The sequence below is a fragment of the Strix uralensis genome, chromosome 11 (genome assembly GCF_047716275.1).
Source record: "Strix uralensis isolate ZFMK-TIS-50842 chromosome 11, bStrUra1, whole genome shotgun sequence".
In the NCBI taxonomy this organism is placed as follows: domain Eukaryota; kingdom Metazoa; phylum Chordata; class Aves; order Strigiformes; family Strigidae; genus Strix; species Strix uralensis.
The window spans coordinates 8,132,760-8,155,973 of NC_133982.1; the positions used below are offsets into that span (position 1 = coordinate 8,132,760).

Consider the following 23,214-nt stretch of genomic DNA (forward strand, 5'->3'; position numbering starts at 1 on the left):
TTTTTAGGGTACTTGTAAGAGAGGGGACTTTCCTATCAGTCACTGAAGTGGTGGGATGAACCAATTGGTGCAGTCAGTATTCTTGAGGGAAACATGGAAGAATCACCATTATGTGTTTTGCCTTCCTGTAAGGAGCAATGCAAAGTGAAGAGTAACAGACAGTCAAGCTTTGTGTTTCAAATAGCAGCTGAATTTTCTACTTCAATGCATGAATATGCTGAAGACTCCATTTTAAAAGACTATACTGAACTCAATGTGTTGACTGTGCACTTGACATACAATTAAGCATTTGAGCCTTTCTCTAATCTCGGTGCACAAGAAGATAAAGGATGCTTGGAGAATGTATCAGTAAGACTATTTACACAAAGCTCATAATGCTAACACTTTTGATGTCCTTTAAGCTTCTGCCTTCATATTGCTGTCAGCTCAATACACTGCACATATTTTCTGAGTCAAACTAGCATAAGCCAAGGAGGGGAGAAATGTGTTCCATTTCTCACATGGAAGAACCACTAGTCAGGGTAAATAAGAATTTCTGTAGCTAGAGGAGAAATCTTTTCCTTCATCAGTAACTTGTGACAGACTATAGAGACTTGGGAAATAGATAAAGCGATAGATGTTTCTTATGCAGTAGTTACAAAGAGATTTCAAGTGATGAAGGTTCAGTACAAAAGGAAAATATGTTGGTGCTAGCACTTCAGACTATGCTCAAGAACTGGTCTTTAAAAAGTTAGATCACCAAAGTGCTGCTGTACTCTGGGGAATAACATAACTTTCAGAGGTGTCTGCAAGAACATGAAACATTAGCCTGTCATAGATCTTTTGTAGATGAGCTATAGATAGATGCTGTGTGTCACATTTTGTACCCTTCCCGCACAGTTTTCAATACAGACATCTGCAGGATGTGGCAGAGCCACTTTCTGTAACTAGAATAATAATTTCTTTGATGCTTGGTCATTTCTCTTTAAGAGTACCTATGTATTGATAGTGGCCATCTTTAACATAAAAACCTCTTCCTTCAGGTGGTCTTGTTATTACTTCTTAAATATTACTGCTTCCTTATTACTAGAGATATATTTTCCTTCATGTGTTGCTTGAGCTAAATGAAACCTTTGCAAAGAACCACTGAGCAATATAACCCTAGATAAGGCCTTGTTCTGAATGTAGAACTTGCACTGAAGAAGCTTAGTCTTAACAGAAACTGATGTTATAAAAGATAATGCTTTTGTCTTGTCCTAAAACTACAAAAATAATGGAAGTAAGCACACACTTGAGACTTCGTGGGGAGATGCTGATCCAGGTTCAACAGAATATTAGCAGAGGTGGATTTCAGCACTGTGCAGCTGGTCCTAAACTGCTGAGAGGATTGTAGGAAGTATTTCAGTCCTGTGTCAGAAGTGGAAAATGGGATCCCTCTTGAGTTTAGGACAAGGATTGCATGAGAGTCTCAGGAGAGGATTGAGGTCCTAAAAACTGAGTGGAGGAAGCCTCTTCAGCTCTTTGTTAGTGATTGCTTTGAAATATCAGACAAAACCTGAGAAAGTTACTGTGAATATTCTTTCTTAATGAAGAACTGCTCTGCCCTCTGGCCTCAGTTGATTTTGCTAAGACTCCTTCTTACCCTCAAAAGACCTGTTTGAGATCAAGTTCTTTGTTTTGAAATATGTATGTAGCATATTTAATCTGTGTTTCCTCATTTTCTTCGCTAACTTCACATAGAAGTTATTGCAGGGACCATGCAAATGTGAAAAGATAAATTCAAAATTTGTCCACAGAATTATAAAGGAATTTCAGCTGAGATTACACCCTGAACCTTTTGATAACTAGTGATAATTTTATTCTGTATATTTTTATCTCTGTATAATTTGTCATGGACCAAGTTGTGGTTATATGGGGAGTGTTCTTCAGTGTATTGGCCCACTATACAGGGTAATACAACAGAGAGAGTAAGCAGTATTTAGGTTGATCTTAAACTGGGTATTCACAGCACCTAACCTTAGCCTGTGCTTTGTAGTCAGTGGGTAAAGAGAAGGGAGAAGGCTCCTTCAGAAAGTGTGTTCATCATAACAAAATTAAGTTCTTAGGATCTGAAGTTAGCCTTAATGTTCAGTTCCTACACAGATTATGATTATAATCTCCCATACACTAGCCAGGTGAAAGGCCATTTGTAAGGAAGAGTAAGGAAGAACTTGCATTTCACAGAATGACTGAAGAAATTATTTGCAGGGATAGCAATAACTGCTATAAATCTCACTGCAGGTTATGTATAAGCTTGAGTTTTTGCACACTGTACCATCAACTTAGTGTTCAGTGAAACAGATAAAAAGTAAAAAAAAAAAAAAACCAAAACAAAACAGAAAACTAAATAAATTCTTGAAGCTGCAGTGTGTGTGTGAGAACTGCCAATAAGGGCTGAGCTACATGCACTTCCCTGTGCCTAACAATCGTAGTATCCATGGTAATCTTTTAGATCACTTCTTTACAACAGCAAACTAAAGGGAATAATTTTTAGTGTCGTTTAAATGGTACACTGTGATTTGCTAAAAAGTGTGTACTGCAAGCACATACATCAAGTCCTCTTTCAACTGAAGAAGTAGGTTGAGTGTTTGATAGAAAGGGTTTATTTTTCTGTGCAGCTGATGTGTTGAACCAAACTATAAAAATGTTTCAATTATTGTTTGTTAATATGTAGCTGAAAAAAGAAATATACCTTGACTGCTTGATTATTTCCAGGGCAGTGATAAAAGTGACGACATCTTGATTTTGAAGGAGATCGTCATTTGATTTTGAAGGCTGAATAACAGAGTTTTTAGTTATTTCCCCATTGCTAATAGAGGTTTCGTAGCGTAGATATTTCAGTCTGTTAACATGGTATACATGGAAACATTGAGGCTTATTCACACTTGATGGTTATTTCTATCCCTTGCAGTTGAAGTATCTTTGAAAGTGTTAGAGCTATTTAAAGTTACTTCTGTAAGTTGACAAGAGTTTTACAGTTGTGGTTGTTTTTTTTTTTAAGTTCTGTGAGGGTGATAAAGATGAGGGTCATAGCTAAAGGTGATTTGACTGCTGCTTTTATTTCCTTTGCAATGTATGAAATGATTCTTTTTATGTTATTCTGAATTTTAAAATAATCTACTTCTGTATGAGGATATCTGTGATGTGGTACATTCATAAGTCAGTCCAACAAAGAATTGAAGATAATTCTTTGGTCAGATGTATTATTCTTGCATGAAAATACATCACGTGAAGAAAAAAAAAGCTAGGAATCTTAAGTACTACATGTTAGCTCACAAACACTTCATGTTACAGTTCAGTTGTTACACAGACAACTGGGATTTTTTTGCATGACTATTATCTACTGAGATCTGGTTATTTCTGTATGTATTCTGGGAAATAATGAGAAATTAGATATGAAAACAGAACATTATATTAATTCTCACAAATTCATAAAAATTGTGGACCTTGTTATTTCTGCCTGTTTTAAAAGCACTATCAGAAGGAATGTTTTCCGTTATGAAAGGGTTTGGGCAGATACCTGTTAAATGCTGGTTTTGATAAACCTGGGTTCAGTTACAAGCATAAGGAGTTTTGCAAATGGATTAAAAAACCAGAAACAGTAAAACGTTGTAAGTGCCTTTTAACATAATAAGGTGAAGCTTATAGTAGTTGGATTGTGTACTTGTAAGCAGCAGGCCTTATACTTAAGAGACAGGAGTAGATTATACATGGAGAGAAATGCTGTTTCTTTTAAAAATAAAGAAATCCCATGAAATAAAGTAGTGTTCCTTCTTTCTTCATATGTTTGTCCCTTTTTTCCATGAAAGAAAATGGCAATCATAATTGAGTCTTCTTCTGGATAACCTCACTAGTTCATTGCCTTAGATTTTGATAGCTCATGAGAAGAAAAAACTTCCAAAGGTGTATTTGATGAATCTTAAGAGAGAGAACTCTTAGAGGAATTTTAAAATGTGAATTACCATTTTCACGTAGGATAGCGTAAGGACATTTTTGTACATTCATAATTTTTTTTCCCTTAATTGTCTGGGTTGTGCCCAAGTGATCTTCTTAATGCAAGTTATTCTATATGGTAACTTATCTGCATTGAGAGTAGTATCCATTAGGCTCCTAAGGTCAAAGGTAAAGTGGATTTTTGCAAGTTATTATTATTCAAATAGCATAGAACAAATACAGTGATTAATATACTACTTCTTTTTTTTCCAGATTTCTCAGGGGACAAAATTTTGCTTATTCATACCTTCTACTGTGGCAAAAATGGATTATTTTCCTCACCAAAAACCAGCAGCATAATGCCCATCTGACACATGCCTCAAGGAACTCTCATTTAAAGTCTGTTGTAAGTAAGTCGAATTAAAAACTTGCTTAAAGGTAGCTTTAATCAGCTGTGTATCTATTTACAGCTCAAGAATAAGCAGCCTTTACAGGAGAACTAATCTTAGCAGTCTGGCTTTGCAGCTGTTCTTAAATTTAAGTATAGGAGGAAGTAACTCGCTTGTAAAGCAGAGGCTGAGATTAAGCTGCATCCTGACCACTGCATGCCCGTATGTCATACCTGTGTGTTCTGTCTCTCTCCCCACTGCCCCCCTTAAAAATTGACTGTGATACACTTGAAATCAGAAGCTATGGGGTTATGCATGAATAACATGATCAAAAAGATTATCTGCATTGTAAATGAAGACTTAGACTCCTGTTGCTATGACAATTAATTTTAGAATTTGCAGTGTAGAAATAGGAGACTAAATAGCTCAAAATGTGAAAAAACAGCAAGTGGTTAAGCTGGTCTTCATTGTGTTGACTGTTGAGCTACATGCACTTTGTGGTGCCTCTAGGCCCAAGTGTTTCATATTTGATGTAACACAAACTTGAAGAAATTAACGAAACTCCACATTTTGTATATCCAATAATGGCTGCTCAGGCATCTTGCTTTTTATGTACTCGAAGTAAATTTTGTGCATGCAGAATATATGATGTATGTTTTTGTGAGAGAAAACTGTGTTAAGATTAGAGTTATGGCCAGCATACATTCTTTACTTGAAAGAAGGATGACTTTTGGAGGAATATGTTCAATATTTGGAAGCTATCTTCTTGCAGTGTCAGGAAAAATGTATAAATGACGAAAATGAGGGGAAAAAAATAGGGAAAAAATTCTGAATGAGAAAGAAATCTAGCTTGTTCATATTGCTTCTGTGGAGATACAGTCTGGTGGAAGAGATGCACATTACTTAATGAAACTGTGCATTTAACAAGAGGCCTCAGTTTAATATTTGAAACCCTAATTGTTAGATTTCCAGTACAGTACAGTATAATACAGCCTACTTCTTTATCGCTTTCCCAGATAAAAAAATAATTGATAACTTGAATTTGATTTAAAATGAAGACCTTTGTTTTAGGGAAATTCCGGTTTTTATCAGTGGCATTATATTTATCTCTTGCACTGCTGCTTTCTGCCAGAATACAATTAAGACACTATAAGGGCCCTTGTGAATAAAATAAGGGAAAGTGATAGCCTTACGTTCATTCTCTTGTTGTCCTGTATGAAAGCAAAAATGTTATAGCAATGGTGGTGTTTTATCCTGAAAAAATACTGATGAAGGAATGTAAAGGATCCTTACCTGGAAAGGCTCTGTCTCCTGCTTGTCGGTTTGTTTCAGTTCTGGACACCTAGTTCTGTGAACTTCTTGTTTACCTATGACATTTTTTCCCTGTCATTCTTGAGTAAGAACAATAGTGTTATGAAAACCCTCTAAAGCTCCATGAAAACATAGTTGTAAAAATGTTCCAGCAGAACATCTGAGCAGATGAGTTAATCCTCCTGCATGTGCATCTGACACAGGACTGGTGCTGTGCTTTTTGCTAGGCTGCCCTCAGTGGTGGAGTGCAACTAAAGGACCTCTCAGTTGTTATTAGTGTTGTCAGTGACTGTAGGTGTTTCAGAACGTTTTATGGGGACTTGGGTATTTTAAGGTATTGAGTGTCCCTAGCTTTCCATAATGTTTCTTCAGTGGGAGTGTACCATAGCTCTTAAACGCAGCATGATTTTTTCAATTTTTTTCTTCTACTTTCATTTATCTTAACTTCCAATAATAGGTTGTAATCAATAATTCTTGAATACATCACCTCAAAAGATGATTTAGTTGTGTCCTTTGTCAATAGTTCTAGCTTCAAATAATTCAAATAGTAGATGTTGTAATTAAATAAATAACATTTCTGAAAACTGAAATGTAACTGTGTTTTTAAAATACTTCCCAGTTGGTCTCTGAACTTTGGTGGTATTCTTCCTAGAACTGACCTTAGAAAATAGTTGAACAATTCTGTTCTTGAATAATAGCTCTTCTTTGATGGTTCCCGTGGGGGTTTAGTGTGTTGGCTGAGGATTCCTCAGCATAGCTTCCCTCATTTCTGTTTTTTCACTCTGTGTCTAACATATCAGCTCAGGGCTTGTCTATACAAGATACTGAGGAAAATTGATGCAAGTCAACTAAATGTAGGAATTTAAAGAGGGCAGCTTAAATCCTACCAAGTCTCTGTGTGCACTCTCCCATTGATAATTAAAGTGGTCTCCAGTGAATTAAGTTTAATTCACTTCAAAGGCAAGATGGGCCAAACCAAATTAAGGCCACATTTTATCCCCAGATGAAAGTGTTTGCAAAGGAATTTAATGGACATGGACAAATCCAGTTAAATTAATTTGGGTTAATTTTCCTGAGTTCCATTGAGTAGACAAAACCTTAGTAATAATGCCTGATTGGAGCTTTTTCTTCTTTCCTGTTCTTCACCTTTTGTTCCTATAACTCTGATATTTTGTACTTGAGAAGGTAGATGGCCCATAACTGTACTAGTCACTAAATATTGCATGTTTTCAGAGTCCACATTTTATAATTAACATATAAATACCCCACTTTGCCATCCAGTCTAGTGCATGTTACCTTTTGTTAGGTAGTTATCATCACTTTGGCAGCTTCAACTAATGCCTTTTAATTCATCACTATAACTGTATCTGCTGTCAAGATCTTAGCCATCCAGCATCTTTTTAAAGCATGTTTTGCAGAACTGGGTGATTATTATGACAAACAAGTTATGACCACATGTCCCTTCTATAATGTAATTATGCAATGCCTCTCAATGGAGTGATTTGCTGTTCTGGTGGTAGAACTCAGTCAACTGCAGCTGATTTGAATGGAGGTGCTAGCTCAGCACAGAGGTTTTAAGGAGCATTGTTGTGAAGTGTACTATACCTTAAATGGTACGGTTTGTACAGATATGTTTCCTGAATAATATTTTGTTTCTTTCATTGGAGTTCTGTGAGCAGCATGGGCTTAGTTGTACAAAACAGATTGCAAAATTTAGGTCCGCTTCATCTGTGATAAAAGTGTATAATATACATTTAGTTCTATGGGAGATGTTCTTCTGACTGTTAAAAACTGACTTTCGTCTGAGGTTAAAACTGACTTTCGTCTTCATATTCTTGGCAGCTAAAACTGGAAGCTATTTGAAGATAAAAGTCTGTTTAAAATAAAACATGTGCGAGGCTGGCAAAGTAATCTCTAATCTAATTTGTATGGGATGAATACAAAGTCTAAAAGTAAAATACTTAAGAGATGTGCTCTCTTTTAATTGGCCTTTAAAATTGTATGATAGAGGAGTCTGAGCATAAATATCTACTCAACTTAATAATTGAAGTCCATTATGATCTGAGAGATCTGTTCTGAGAGCGTTTGGCTTAAGCAGGTTTATGCATTGTGTGAAAAAGCTGCCTTGTGTTAGTGGTACACAGTCAGATTTGAATTTCTGGTGGCTTGGAGAATCCTGCTGGTAGGCAGCATCAGTGCCATGCAAGTTAGAGCAATACTAGAGAGATTTTGTAGAAGTTGAAGGCCCGGAATCTCTGGGAACAGTGAAATCACTGCAGAGGAAGCTGGGATGTCCTGAGTGAGCAAAAGGTGTGGAATATTTCTTTGTAACCAGTTTTGTTATTTGTCACTCAATCACCTGAGAGCTACTTTTGTTAGGAAACGAGCGAGCTTTTATTTGAATGTGTTTATTGAGACACTGTGCATCTTTCCAACTAAAGTCATTGTGTCTAGGAAAAAAATTGTCTTGAGAACTTAAGAACTTTCTGGAAAAATTTGGTGTCAGAATTTCTGTCCAGTTGTTTGTATTTATTTATGGTCTTGTGCAGTCTTGACAAATTAAGGTGAACATTTAAATAAATAAATAAAAAATCCCCAAGTCCTGGATCTTTTGGTATTTCAGGTGTGATTTAAGTGCCTAAATACACACCTGACAAGCATTACAGGTAGGAACAGGTGATTCAGGTACCTTAAGCATAGATGTGTATTGCCATTTTGAAAGCTCTGTATCATCTGCGATAGCCTCATGGGACTAGCGAATATGATGCAGACCCATACACTTCTGGAGCAGCAGCTGAAACCCAGAAGATACTGTGTGATATCTAGAGTAGCACTAGCTACATACCTTTATGGGCCTGAATTGAATTCTACGTGGTTTATTAGACTGTGCAGTCATGTTTTACTCTTGCTTTCTCCTTTTTGACATATCTTTTCTCTGAACCCTATGTGTTTGTTTTCCTCCTTCCAATTACTGGATCATGGTAAATAAATAAAACTGAATTACAAATCTGTAGACCTTTCTTCATACAGCGAGAGATGCTGTTGATTAATTTGCGAGAAAGTTTCTCATTTTAAATTTTGAGAGTTGCACAATGTCATACACAGCTGTCATCAGTCAGGCTGGAATTTTAGAAGACTTCACATTATGTAGCTTCTGCTCTGAAATTGAGTTCTTCCTCCTGGTTATTTTTTAGTTGATTTTAAAAATTAAAATCATGCTTTCAGGATGAAGTACTGTAGTCACACTAATACTTGTTAAAAACCAACAACAAAAAGAAACCAGAAGAAAATTGTATGCACAAATATACACCTTTTTTTTTCTTTTTTTTTTTTCCCCCTCTATGAAAGGTTGCTGAAATTTTCCCTTTCAGAATTCAAAGTTAGTGTGTTTCAGTCTTGACTTACATAATCACTAGGGTAGATTTGTCCAAGGATATATTTTATAGAAGTAATACATTAATAAGCATTATTGATTTAGTGTAGTTGCTGTAGTAGTGCATTGGTTGGTTAGTATACTCATCTGTAAATGATACATGGCTTGTGGCAGTCTAAATACTGGGTTCTTATTGACACAAAAAACCCCCTTTGAAATCCCAGAAAACAGCAAATCTCTATTAAAGGTAGTTGTCAAATTGCTGGGCCATTTCAGTTCAAAGGACCAAGAAAAATAAGCTATTATTTCTTCAAGCAGTAAAATTAATTTAATTATAGGTATACAAATGTATCAAGAAGAGAAGAACTAAGCGACATGAATTTATGAAGGACGGTACTGAGGTTTTCATTCACTGGTATTTAAACAAATATAGATGCTAAACTGCTAAAGTTTAAACCTTCGGGATTAAAGAAACAAGCAAAGAACAATGAAACAATTGTCAAATATGAGACTAATTCAAAATAATTAACATTTTCAGAAACATTCGCAGGTTTTCAAATAAATTAGAGTGAACATTTCAGTAAAGAGATTATTGAGGTAACCTCTGTTTAACTCATAACAGTGTCCTGAATAGAATTATTTCCTTTTCATTTCCTGAAAATTTGAAGTAGACTTTTATAAATATGCTTAACTATACACTAATAGTTGTTTGCATAATTATGCAAACTTTGGGCAAGGAGTTGCCTGTAGCTTTTGGAGAAGCTTATAGATTCAAAACAAACAGGACAAGATATACTTCATAACTGCATCTACATTGTGTAAATACAGGGAGATTGCCTGCTTTGTAATCTATAATGCCCTTTCATTCTGTAAACCAACAAACTGTATTAAGAAGGAATATTTTAGTCTATTTATGACTAAACTTACTAGGTGTATAGTTTTCACCCACCCTCCTCCAAAAAAAAGCAAGCCCCCCCGCCCCCACCCCACCCCAAGGCCCATCCTACAAAAGAGTTGACTTCTGTTCTGTTACAAGCAGGGGTTCACTCTGAGATGGCCACAACTAAATATACATTCAGAGATAGCTACTGACGTTAGCAGCTAGGTAGGTATGTAAAGCTAAACCAGTACTGTCAGTGATAGAGGAGCATCATGATGATGTAGCAGGAGAATGGTCAGTCTTGCTGAAACATGCTAGATTAAAAAGTGTAAAGGTATGTGCAGCAGACAACTTCAAAGTGTTAAGACAGTGTTATCTTCCATACTTCTGTGTGTGATCCCAAGTGGCATTTTCTGGCTGATTGGGATCAGCAGTTACAAGTGAAACATGAAAGGCCAGGATTTGTATGTGTACATCATTTTGCAAGTTTCTCAAGCCTAAATATGTTCTAATGTTTCAAAAGAAGATAAAGGTGACAGAATGGCTGTGGTCATCCATACCAAAAAATTCAACTGTGATGGATGGTACCAGCAAGATTTCATCCTAATGCAAAATAAAGATAAATAACAAGGCTGATAGTGTGTTGGAACATGCCTGTGTAGTTAATTGAGGTGCTAATTTAAGACTGTGGACTGTTTTTTGGGGGTTTTTTTGTTCGGTTTGGTTGGTTTTTTATATTTGAATTTATGTATAGGGCATTGATATTACTAGTAGATTTGCCTTCTGCCACCTTACATATCAAAATAGAATATTCTTCTTAGTTTCAACTGTCATTATCTGAGCGTAGTCTGAGGAAAAAGAACTGATTTAGGCTATTGTGAATCTGAGCGAAATAGTACATCTCAGACCAGTGAGCAAATTTTACAGTTAGCAAAAAATACTGTCTCCACTTTCTTAAATGACCATGCCATGGTCTGTCAGCAGAACTCTTCTACCCCCAGCTGTCCTCCCATCATGTAAGAGAGCTTTTTATTTCTTTATTTTTAAATTTTTTTTAAAATCAAAATTGTGGAAAAGTATCTAATGACCAAGGAGAGTGCTAAGTACTAAGGAAACAAAGGAAAAATGATCATGTCAAAAGCTGTATTGCTCCTACAGGTAAAAGGCTAAAACTGTCTCTGAACAGTTGGTGTTCCATCTCAAGTTGCCAACAGCAGTTTATCTGGGCCTCAGCAGATTACAGGCAGAAATTTGGACTGAATGGCAGCAATGCAGGCTGTGGCAGAAGGGGTATAATTTTGTTGCTAGAGGGAAATAAAAACAAACTTCTCAATCCTCTGATAGGATACTTAGGACTTGTAAAATTCTTGGAGAAATGCTAAGGCAGGTGATTCAAATCAGTAGCAATTGGTTCATCACACTGCCTGGGGCACCAAAGCAGCACAGACTTTTTATCTCTGATTTGGGTAAGATTTTGACATGTGCTTAAAACCAAGTACATGGTTCTGTGGGTTTTTGAACTGCTGCTACAATGATTTGTATAGAAGTGCTTTCAATGAATGTGACTTGATAGACACTTATAGTTTATACCATACTGTTACAGGTATATAAAACATCAATGAAATTTTGTCATTGCACATACTTTGCTTAGCTCTTAAGGATTTTTCCATTTTTCTTCAGTGTTTGGTATCTTGAACCAGTATTTGTGTTACAATTTGGAGTCTAATATGTTAATGGTATTCTTGTCCCTGTAAAGTATTACTTTTTCCTTTCCTGCCAAAAATTAATAGAAGTGTAGTTGACAGGGAACAAAACAAGATATATGTTCTGGAAAATAACATTGACTTGCCATTAAGTTCCTCTGAAAGGTAGAAAATTGTAGATGTAGAGAATAACATTACCTTTCTGTGAGCTGTTAACACTTTAATGCATATGTGTTTGCCGTGCTTGTTCCACACCAAAAAAACTAAATGTGGTTACATTTTTAGCAACATGGTTATATACTAGTGTTTGTGGGTTGTTTGGTTTTTTTATCAGATGTATAATTATCATCAGCAGCTTAGTAAAGATGTGTGAATTCCTATAGCTAATGCTTACATGTTTTACCAATGGAGTGTAAGTTTTAAAAAATTGGGTCAAAATGTACAGTGGAAAAAACCCTGTCAAATAAGCTTAGTATGTTGTTTAGGCAATCACATATCTGTTTATTGATACACTGTATTATATCCTCAATATTTACATACAAAGATAGACATTTACAATGTAGTCTATATTTTAGTATACACTTTTGTGTATTAGAAACCCAGAAACTAGGGAGCAGAAGACTTTTATCCAAAGAGACAATTTGTTCTTATGCCAATTCTTCATGTGTAATCACTATGACCTTTGAAAAAGGGGTTATAAAATACTGCTGTGAATTTAAGGTGTTTTTTTTTTTTCACCAGTGTAAATTACTGTATAAACTAACTTCCAGGAAGAATATAATTTTTAAACTTCTGATATTTTCTTTGCATCTGTATCTAAACCCCATCCATTTGTATATGTCCTATTACAGAAGTAAGCAAATTCCTATGTGTGTATAAACTGCTTATATAATTTTCCAAGTGGAAATTATAGAGAGAAAGGGAAAACATTCCATACAGATTTATGTCATATAGAAATTGTTTTAGTGTTGCAGTGAGGACCATCTTATTCCATTGCCCAGTGAGAATAACACCTGAAGGAGTTTCCTAGAAACTCAGTTTATTCAGTAGTGTGAAAAAACAGGCCACTGGATTGCAAGAAAACAGCCCCTTTTTTTAGGTCTGGTTTCCTACCACTGCAGGATGTTGTACTGTACTTTACATGTACTTAGGTAGTTCTATTTTTTAAAATCATTCAGTATTTTCTCCCCAGCTTCTAAGGAAAGATTGTTCCTATTACTTCTGTCGCTGGGAGTCCTGTCTTTATTTCCAGACTACATTTGCTTGTGGCTTGATGTATTTATGGAGGGCAGTCTCAATCCAGTTCTTGACCTTGTTTCATTGGCTCTGCAATCCAGGCTCTTTAAGTGACTTGTCCCCAGATAAAACACTTAAATTCTGGTGATCTGTAGCTTTTCATTTCATCTCTTTCGGTCAGAGGTGATCTCTCTGAAACATAATTTATTGAACTTGCTCCCAGTATTCCAGAAGAGGCTTTGCCAAAATCTGTCTTTTGTTTTTACCTTCTAGTTCCAGTTTGAGTACTGGAAAACAGAAACATGTTTGTATGAGTAATTGTTTCTGATTTTTCCAACTATATCTTGGACACAGACCTCACTGTATCTGTACAGAAACAAAAATACATCTATGTAAACATAGAGATAAAAGTCCCCAACTGTTCAGGAAAACACTGCAACAAAGCATAATTGAAGCATTACTCTGAATGCAAAACGTTTACTGAATTGAGGTCATAGTGTGCTGAATAATGTTGAAGTTAATCCAAATAAAAGGTAGGGAGAAATTTCATGTTGGCAATAAGGTAGTCTTCCTGTAGGCAAACCATAGTATTCACAAGATTGTGTCTTCATTGGTGCAAAAACATTAGAAATTCAATGTCATTCCTTTCAGCTACTCTTGGCAGAGCATTATCTTTCTCTATTTCAGATTGGTGCTGTATCTTAATATTTAATCACCTTTTACCTGGGTGACAAATGCTCTGAGCAATTAACTTCTCTCTCATATACACTGTATTCCTACTAGGCAATCTGAAAAGCTGAGTGCCTGCATTAGCTACCAGTTCCCTTAAAGTTGATGTTCCCCTCCTAAAGAAATCTTCTGTAATGGGCTTGATTGTTTAATTACAGTTTTTCCTATGATAATTTTTATCTTGTATATGAATATTTGGCAAAATGTTATGTAATGAAGAGTGGAGCAGCTTTAGAAATGTAATAACCAAATGAAAACTGTCTGGCTTGCTAAAAAATTAAAGTCTCTGTGAAACTGTAAATAAATATATTTTGCATGCAGAAAAGAATGAGAAATTGCACAGCCTGAGCTCAAAAAATTTTAATGTTTCACTAAGAAGAAATGGTGTTCCTATATAATTCATTGATTCAATTTCATGACATTGTCAAGATTGTAGAATTATGACATTCTCCTTCAAATATGGCACATCAGAAAGAATTGCTTTCAAAGTCAGGAGCTGTGCACAAACAGGGTCTTTCTGCCTTCACAACCAAAAATGCAAGCAGCATGAACATTGAACACAAGAGTGGTCTGCACTTAGCCTGTATATTACCAAATCAGCTAAAAGGAATTGGTGATGTTAACAGACATTTAGTGTTGTCACACTGCAGGGAAATTTAAAAAAGTGTGTGGGAGAACTGTTTTAATGCAATTGGTGAGTGTCTTTCCACTGGCTTCCTAGAGCACTGAGACGGGGCATATTATTGATGGTGCTTATTTCATCCTTTCTTTGAAAATTATGAAAGTGAAAGATCGTGGTTGCAGTTTAGTCGTTATGTCTCCCTGAGGATTTGTCCACTGTGCACTGTTTGTGCACCATTTTCTTTCTGTTCCTCACTTCTGTTTTGTCACCCGTTTGTATTCTGGACACATGGGATTTCTTTTAACATACTTGCTTTGCTTTGCTTCATTAGCTAGCCCTATGCATCTCTTTACGCTTGTTTGAAAAAGAAAATCTTGATATTGTTTAACTGGGTGAAGCTATTTGATTTTGAAGAAGTCAAATTTAGATTCAGATGAAGATCGTTTACTTCAAAGTACGGCTCTCCAATAGGAGAAGGAAAGATCAAATATAACTAATCTTGTATTAAATTGATATCAAGTCCCATTAACCCACCTTAACATTTAGAAGCAATCAGTATCTCTTCTTTAAATACTTTAAAAATGCTTTTTCTTACAATATACAACAAGTTATCCTCTTTTACTGTGTCTTGTATTTGCATTGTATAAGTAAGAAATTATTTAGGGAAGAAGTTTGGCTAGAAAGTGAGTGAAAACCAAGGTCTTTATTGTGTTTTGAGGATCAAGATGTTTCTATTTACATTCAGTTCAATGTGTCCTTTGTGTATCATGTGTGACACATTTGAAAGGAAAACTGCAAGTATATATGCATGTCTATACTGTTAACCACAAGAGGAGTGATGCTTATTGACAGGTGGGTATAATATGGATGACTGCGTTAGATCTCCTCTAAGTGTGTATATTTAAAGTCTAAGTTGTGTTAATGCTTTGACTAGCCATCCAGAGCAAAGGTGGTGGTGATGGTTTTGTAGGTGAGGAGAGACTATGTTCATCTGGTGAGAACAGTAAGTCTGATAGCCATCTGGCTTCTGAGTCATTGCCTCCTTCTTCACAATTTATTTTCTTTTTTGCTTAGTAGTTTTTACTATTCCATCTGGGTGGGTTTTCACAGCTAATAGTTTTCTGGCAAAGATGATATTTTTTTTAAGGACTTTTTTTTTTTTTTTTTTTGGTTTGTTCTTTCCCCCTCTGAGTTCTAGAGAGCTGAGAAAACAACTCCCTCTGGGGAAAAAAAGTAGTGCTAGTTCAAATGTATACAGGGATAACAACTCTGTTCACTGTATACCAACTCTGTTCATTGTTTTCAGAGTGTAGAGCATGCGCAGTTCAGACTTTTTGTAAAGGTTTTTCTTCAGGTTGAGGTAGTACGCATAACAGCCAGACCACCTGCCACCTGTGATAATTATGACTTCAGAATGGGGTAGAGAGGTGATGTTTGCTGTGTGAAAAAAAGAAAAATAGTTCATGGTTAGTAGTTAGTGCCAACAGTTAGTAAAATACTTCTATGGTATTATATGGTATAATAAACACTATTAATCTATGTTGTGCTGTTACTTTAGGTCTGATGAGTAACAGGAAGAATTGAATAGTGTGGATATTTTTGTGCAGATGTTCTAAGGACAGTTGCAGGACCCAGAACCTAGAGAATTATATAGCATAGTGCACAGGTATAGAGGAAGCGTTTGACTAGAAAACGTCTTCCTCACGCTGTCGTGGATTTGGAAGATCTGGATTGAGTGTGCTTCCTTGGCACCCAACACAAGTCAGGTGTTTTCTACCTGTATGTCTATTTATCATTATATAATGGTACCTGGACAGTATTTAATTTTAAATTAGTGTTTTTTGGTAAAAGAACAGCTAGTCTTATCTCTTGCTCTGTTGCGTGTGAGCTGTGTTTTCATCAGCTGTCAATGCACAGATATTGCCAGTTTTCTATATATAGACAGAGAACTTTCTGCATTGCCAGAAAGAACCTCTTTTGTAGAAAAGATCTTCATAGACAGCTTACATAACCTTTGCTGGGATGAATTAAGAATGAAATGCCTCTGTTGACATGGTTACTGTATGGGTTCTGATGATCTTGTAATCAAGAGGCAATTCTGAGGTGAGGGTGATGTCATAAGTGCAGAAGGAGATTGGTCTTGTCGTCTGATGTTAAAAGGATATCTTTTCAATACTACTGTTGAAAATACTGAAATAATGCTGATACCGAGACAACCCATGAATTGACTTCTTCAGACGATATGCACTTCAGTTTTCCAAATTTATGAGCAGTCTAGCCCCCACGCATAGTGACTGTACTTGAGCGCCCAGCTGGTGCATTTTAAATTAGCAGTCATTATACTACTGAGTCACTTTTGATTGTTGTCTGAAATTCAGTAGTGCTTTGTACCATTTACCTGTGGCAGGTTCTTTCAGCTTGATCTGTATGTTTCCATCCTGCTGGTTAAGATTTATTTCATTCTTTATCCTAGTCACTAAAGAAATTAAATGTATTCAGTTTCTTGTGATCTTTTTTGTATAGATGTTAGTACTGTTTAGTACAGTGGATCTACGTATGAGTTGGGGTTTTTTAAATAAAAGTAGCATTTTTGTCCTGCATTCCCACTGAAAACAGATTCAGTTGCTACAAAGCTTAGATGCTAAATTTGGCCATAATCCTCTAAGGTAATTCTCTTCCTGAAGTGTCTGCATTCCTTTTTAACTAGCCTCCTCAATATTTCCAGCTTTTCTTCTGTTACCAAATCTTCACCATGCTACATTTTAGAACTGTTTCCCTTGTCCAGTGGTGATCCAGATGTACGGTTCATGGTCCTTCACTGGACTTGCTCCACCATGTCCGTGTCTGTCTCGTGTTGGGGAGCCAGAAGTGGATGTAACGCTCCAGATGAGTCTCACCAGAGCTGGATAGAGGGGAAAGGGTCACCTCACCTGCTGTCTTAATGCAGCACCGACATAATGATAAATAGTGTATTTATAGTATAAATAGTATATTTATACTATAAATTATATCTAAAAATATAAATAATAATAACTATAAATAATAGTATATTGTATAGATAGTATAAAAGCACAAATGTAGAAGTGGTATAAAACATACAGTGGTACAGTGTAAGGCCAGAAGATTGTAAAGTGGGTAGAATTTGCAACGATGTAATCTTCTTTCATACTGAAAAACATGTAATTATGTAACCATAACCCACACACTTTCAGTTTGTTGGAGGATGTTGGCTTTTGCAGGCAGTCCTCATGGATGAGGCTGAGAAGGGCCCCACTGGGTCCTGGGGAAGAAGGTAAATGATGTTTGCATTCTACCTGGGAATATGTACTTGGAGAAAGAGACAATTTCTAAGAAAGCAAAGGCATTCCATTTTTAAGGTTAAATATAACCAGGTAATTGTACACAGAGTAGGAAAGCACTGTGTTTCATTTGGGGAACAGTGAAATCAACTGGTTTCCAATTTCTTTCACAGTTTATTTCTCTGTAGCTGTGGTACACGCAAGAGCCCACCAATATCATCTGCTACAAGTAAGAAATCTCCATGCTAGTCCTTACCCTTGGCACGTGGTAAAGTTGCAACGGAGCCTGTGAGGAGGAATTAACAGGAAAAACCTAATTCATGTTCAAAGGTAAACTTTGACCAGTAATGAACAACAAGCATGAAAGTAAAACATACACTTTTGCTTATGTTGTGTATCATTTAACTTCATCCTGTTTTCTTTGCTTTGCACTATTTCTGCAGTGGTGCAGACAGGGTAGAAGTACAGAGATACCTTTAGCATAACTGTGTTTTGAATGCCAGCTGTCTTAATAGCTTGTCTAGCACCAACTACTCTTGGAAGTGCCTGCTTTAATTTTCATTTGATATTTGTAGAGAACACTGCCTAGAAGGATGAGTTTCACTTTTACAGGTACAAAAAAAGAGGTTCAAAATGCAATGGGGCACATATATTTGTCAGCCATGGATTTGGCAAGAAAAACTCCCATGCCAGACATCGTGTCACATTTCACTTGAGGCAAAACATGATCTGCTTCCTAATGGGTCCCTAGGTGATTGTGCTCCCAAGAGAGTACCCTGGTAAGATTGCCTCCCACAGGCTGTTTAAAAACACAGTAAAACATGTACAGTAGCTACAGTATTGGTTACAAGTAAATGACCATACAACAAAATAAAACAAAATAGTAAACCAAAACTTACAAATTACTGTAATATCAGCTCCTTCTTTCTCCTCTTCCTTTTAAAATCAACCTTCTAATTTCCTGTGAAGTCAGACTGTTCTAGATAGGTGCCACCAGCTTGACTGCTGGGCTGAGCTGTGCCCTGCCATGGGTTGTTGCAGAGCCAGCCGAACCCAGCTGAGTGTGGCATGGAGCAGCCCTGACGTCTCCTCACAGAGGCCAGCCCTGCAGCCCCCGCTACCAGCACCTGACTGCTGACACCCAGTGCAGTGATATATTGGTGTGATGATGGTTTTCTCACACTAAGCTGCTGTCGCTTTGCCTTGGGACAGGCAAATCCTTCCAGGAAGGAAACCTGACATCCTCCACTTGTGCAAAAAAAAGTCAGTGCTTTTCTCTTATGGTTAAGCTGGTATTACTTAATAACTACTTTAGAAAGTCCTGGATAGATGGCTGAGTTGAGTGGGGGGGTTTTTTTGGCTGCTTGGGCAATTATAGATATAGATATAAAACCAATAAAGACCTTTGTGTAGCTTGATTGTGTTAACTGGTACTCTAATTGCATCTCTCAGAATAGGAGTGAAATCCTACCAGACCCTTCCTTTCTGCCTCTCAGCTGGACCTCAGTCAGTCCAAGTGTTTGTAATGTGTATTTGTTGCAGGTGTTTCTGATATGGTTTGTGGAGATGGCTTCTCCACTGAAAATTCAACTATAGAAATACTACAATAAAGGAAGCTAGAAATGTACCCAATACCCTGGATCCTCTGTACCCTTGCCTTCAAAACCCTAGAGACTGACCTTGAGTCTCTCTGAGTGCTTTCTACCATAGGCTCCAGTTGAGGCCAAGGGCTCAACTGGCCCAAGGGCTACTGCACATACTGTCTACTGTTTGATCTATTCAAATGCTTATCAGTGCTCAGGATACCAGTTGAAATAGTTCTTCTTTCATGTCACTTGATACAGAGGACTCACAATCTGACTGTAACTTGGAATATGCGTTCTCCAGAAAACCATAATGCCTAGAAAGCTTGTGTTTCTTATTTGTTAACTGGTGGGAATATGGCTGTTATATTATTGATCACATCCATTGGGATACGATGTCCGTCTTGCCATTTTATTCCCCAAAACTGGTCCTCTTGTGGAGGTCTTCTGACCTTGCTTTGTTTTATGGCAAAACTAGCTTTCAGAAGAATTTGAGTTATTCTTTTCCCTTTCTCAAACATTTCTTTCACTGTGTTGCCCCATATGATGATGAAGTCAATGTACTGTGGGTGTTTGGGGGCTTTATCCTTTCCCTGTGTGATCTGTATTTATCCATGGAAATGGTAGTGCTGTGCTTCTGTCCCTGGGGCAGTCAGTTCCAGGTGTATTGGTCACCCCTCCATGTGAAAGGAAACTGTGACCTGCAGTGTGCTGCCAAAGGAATCAAAAAAACCACATAGGTGGTGTCCGTTGTAGCATACCACTTGATGACTGCCTTTGACTCCAGTTCACATCAGAGTTCTAGCATGGCCGGTACAGCAGCACACAATGGTGGCATGACTGTTCAGGCTGCAGTTGTCCACTGAGCTTCTACCCACTGTCAGACTTCAGTGCTGGCCACATGGGACTTTTACAGGGTCAGTGAGTCTTGCTGATCACTCCTTGTCTCTCTCCTCAGTTAATCAGGTCATGTATGGGATCCAGGAATTCTCAGTTGGTGCAATATTGTTGACCATGCACCTTCATGGTAGCAGTGAACACCTGCTCTTCTTCAGCACACACCCCACAACAGAAGGTTCCTCTGAGAGGCTGGGCAACGTAGACACAGGCCCACTGGTTTGGGGCGGAAGAGAGATTCTTTTCAAACTGCCGGAGCTGGCAGACCAGTCTATCCACAGTTGGTACCTTGATGTCTGTCCAGTCCATTATTGCCAGGGTGCTGGCATATGGTGTAGGTGTGTTCCATACAGACTTCCCATGGACCATATGCACTGGATTTTGTCCAGATCTTTGGAGGACTGGATGTTGTCCAAGTTGCTGTAAACGACTAATTCTCTCAGATACTGGATACCTTCCTCAATAGTGGTCCATTTGCCTTAGTAGCTTGCACATCTTCCTTGAGGGAACACCTTGCCTTCACACCCAACAGGAACTGCCTCCAGAGGCTCTGGATTGTTGCCCCTTTTCCATACCTTTGCCAATTCCCTGGTCCTTAGCTAGGGATCCCAGCTGCTGAGCTTCCTTACCCTCCGACTATGGACCTCAGTATCCTGGTGGCAGAGCAACCAGGTGATAATTTGCTCGCCTGGCTGATGGCTGTAATCTTTTCGCATAATGTGAGCATTCTGGTTTGCAGGGATGTTTGAGAAACTGAAGGGCCACTGCAACAAGGCAGGAAACATCTACCTGGGAGGAGAAGGAGGAGGTGCCATTCTTATTTTTGCTACAAAGTTGCTCCTGGAGGAGAAGAGGAAAAAGGTATAATTGTTAATTGACTCCATGAGATGATTCCAAGAGTATTGGGATGGAAGCAGTACATGGGCGAAGCACCAGATGAGACTTGAGGCTAGTGCTTTTATCATAGCTCTCACAGGCAAAGAAAAACAAAGTGGTAAACAAAACAGCAAAAGCTGAAAGTGGCCATTAACAAATCCTGGAGTTTGATGTCCAAAGCCCTGGAGTTTGCTGACCCCAGCCAGCAAGTAAGCACCAACCAGCTGCTCACTTACTCTCCTTGCCCCGCAGTGGGATGGGAGAGGGAATCGAAACAGCAAAAGCAAGAAGAAGACCTCATGGATCAAGATAAAGACAGTTTCATTGAAATGAAGGAAAGAGGGGAAAAAAAGCAAGTGAAGCAAAGACAGTCCCTCACCGCTTCTCACAATCAGACTGATGCCCAGCCAGTCTCTGAGCAACAGTTACTTTGGAAAGACTCTACTCCAGTTTTACTGCTGAGCATGATGTCATATCATCTGGAATATCTCTTCGGTCAGCTGGGGTCAGCTGTCCTGGCTGTTCCCCCTCCCAGGCTCTTGTCTACCCTCAGCCTACTCACTGGGGGGGGCAGAGTAGGAAACCAAGAAGGCCTTGAGGCTGTGTAAGCACTGCTTAGCAATGACTAAAATATTGATGTGTTACCAATGCTGGTTTAGCCACAATTCTAGAAAATGAATGAAGGAAATTAACTCCATCCCAGCCAGACCCAGTACAGTGAAGAAACTATAAATTACAGAAGTGGTAGTGACAAGGCAAATTAAAAGAACAAATACTAAGCTCTGTTGTGTATATGTTAGTATTAATAAGTAAGGCAAAAGAGCTCTAGGCTAGCCAAACGTTTAAATACTTGCTAAACTTCAGTGTATGAGCAGTGACAATGATGCTTGGAATGAGCAGTGCCTGTGTTTAGCTGGATTGGATTCTTCAAGTTGCAGAATTATTTGCAAGTAACACATAAGAAAAATCAATAAAAATATGAAGTGTTAAGAAAGATAAAACCTTCTGGTGTGAGTGACAAACAACTTCTAGGCTAAGGCAGAGATGGATGACAAATGCTGTTTATTTTAGTATGCTGTAACTTGAATGTTTTAGCATATTTAGTAGTCTTGTTTGGGGAAGAGAGGTAAAATGTGATTTATATCACTTTGGAGTATATTCTAAAATCCTGTTCCTTTTTCCTCTTGGCAGATGGATGCCTTCTAGCCAACCAGCAAGTCCTACTGCTGCTGCATGTCTGGCAGCATCTCTGAATGATCACATGACTCTTGATATGGATGCAGTCCTGTCAGACTTTGTTCGGTCCACAGGGGCAGAACCAGGTCTGGCAAGAGACTTACTGGAAGGTAAGCTTTCAGAACACAAGTATTTCCTATGTTCACTGCTTGCTTAAAGCAAGAACGAATCGTAAAAAGAGAACTCTGGTCTATGGAAACAGACATTTCTTAGTATTTTGACTAGTAAGTCAACTCTTGCAATAAGCTGACCATAGGGTATACTAAGGTAGGTGTTTTCAGCAAAAGCCTTAAAAAGTTCTTAGCGTTAGATTGCTGTATTTTAGGTTGTTAACAGTCATGTGTTAAAAGTATATGTGCAAGAGAGAGAGGGGAGGGGTTTTTAGGTGAATTTTGTCATTTTCAGCTGCCTGAAAGTGGCTGTAAATGTTTCAGCTCACTGTGTAAAGCAGCTAAGTTTAGTCTGAAATAGACTTACTGTAAAGCGATAGAAAAACCAGAGATATTTTTGGAGCCCAGTGATTAATACGCATACCTGAACTTCATGGTATGAGATTCAAATGGCTAGGCTGAAAAACATCTAAGAAGCCATATCAGAAAAATAACTGGGGCTTTTTATTTATTCTATTGTAGTCGTTTTAAGTTTATAAGCTTAAAAGTGGAAAAACACCTTTGATATTTGAAGGCATTTTGTAGTAGCTGGTTTTGTTCATTTCTTCTGTTGTGAGCTAACAACAATTGTGAAAATGGGAAGTTAGAAATGAGTAGGTGATATCTAGGTAAATCACAAGGTGGTTCTGTGGGCTTGGTACATGCACACTGGACTTTTCCCTGAAAGTTGTTTTGTTTTTTTTTTTTTAAATCTTAATATGCTTGAAGAAGTTGTGTGTTAAGTCAAAGTAACTACTGAACAGCCACAGAAGACTTAAAAGTATACATCAGGGTATATATCTCCTTTTTGCAAGAGTAATTTCACTTTATCGTATGTATGCTGAAAGCTTTAAATTTTGCTATCAGTTCTTCTTTTACTCTGGGTTTTTCAGTAATAAGGAATGACATATTATTAACACAGAGGTGCACACAATTTTGCAGCATTTCCCAAGTCATCTGTGATACATGTAATAAACCCT

General features: G+C 37.5%; 1 protein-coding gene across 10 annotated transcripts in view; it reads left to right on the forward strand.

The window, feature by feature from the left end:
* Window positions 1-23,214, forward strand: part of OTUD7A (OTU deubiquitinase 7A) — a 214,756-nt gene that overhangs the window by 127,927 nt on the left and 63,615 nt on the right. For 7 of the 10 annotated variants that reach the window (XM_074880382.1, XM_074880386.1, XM_074880392.1 and 4 more), the window contains 3 exons: window positions 4,225-4,361; window positions 17,667-17,823; window positions 22,041-22,195. In XM_074880382.1, the coding sequence (XP_074736483.1) occupies window positions 22,045-22,195 (151 nt within the window). In that variant the 5' untranslated portion in view covers window positions 4,225-4,361; window positions 17,667-17,823; window positions 22,041-22,044. Of the gene's footprint in view, window positions 1-4,224; window positions 4,362-17,666; window positions 17,824-20,765; window positions 20,835-22,040; window positions 22,196-23,214 lie in introns of those variants that run through there. The other 3 variants (XM_074880384.1, XM_074880390.1, XM_074880393.1) reach the window with 3 other exon arrangements.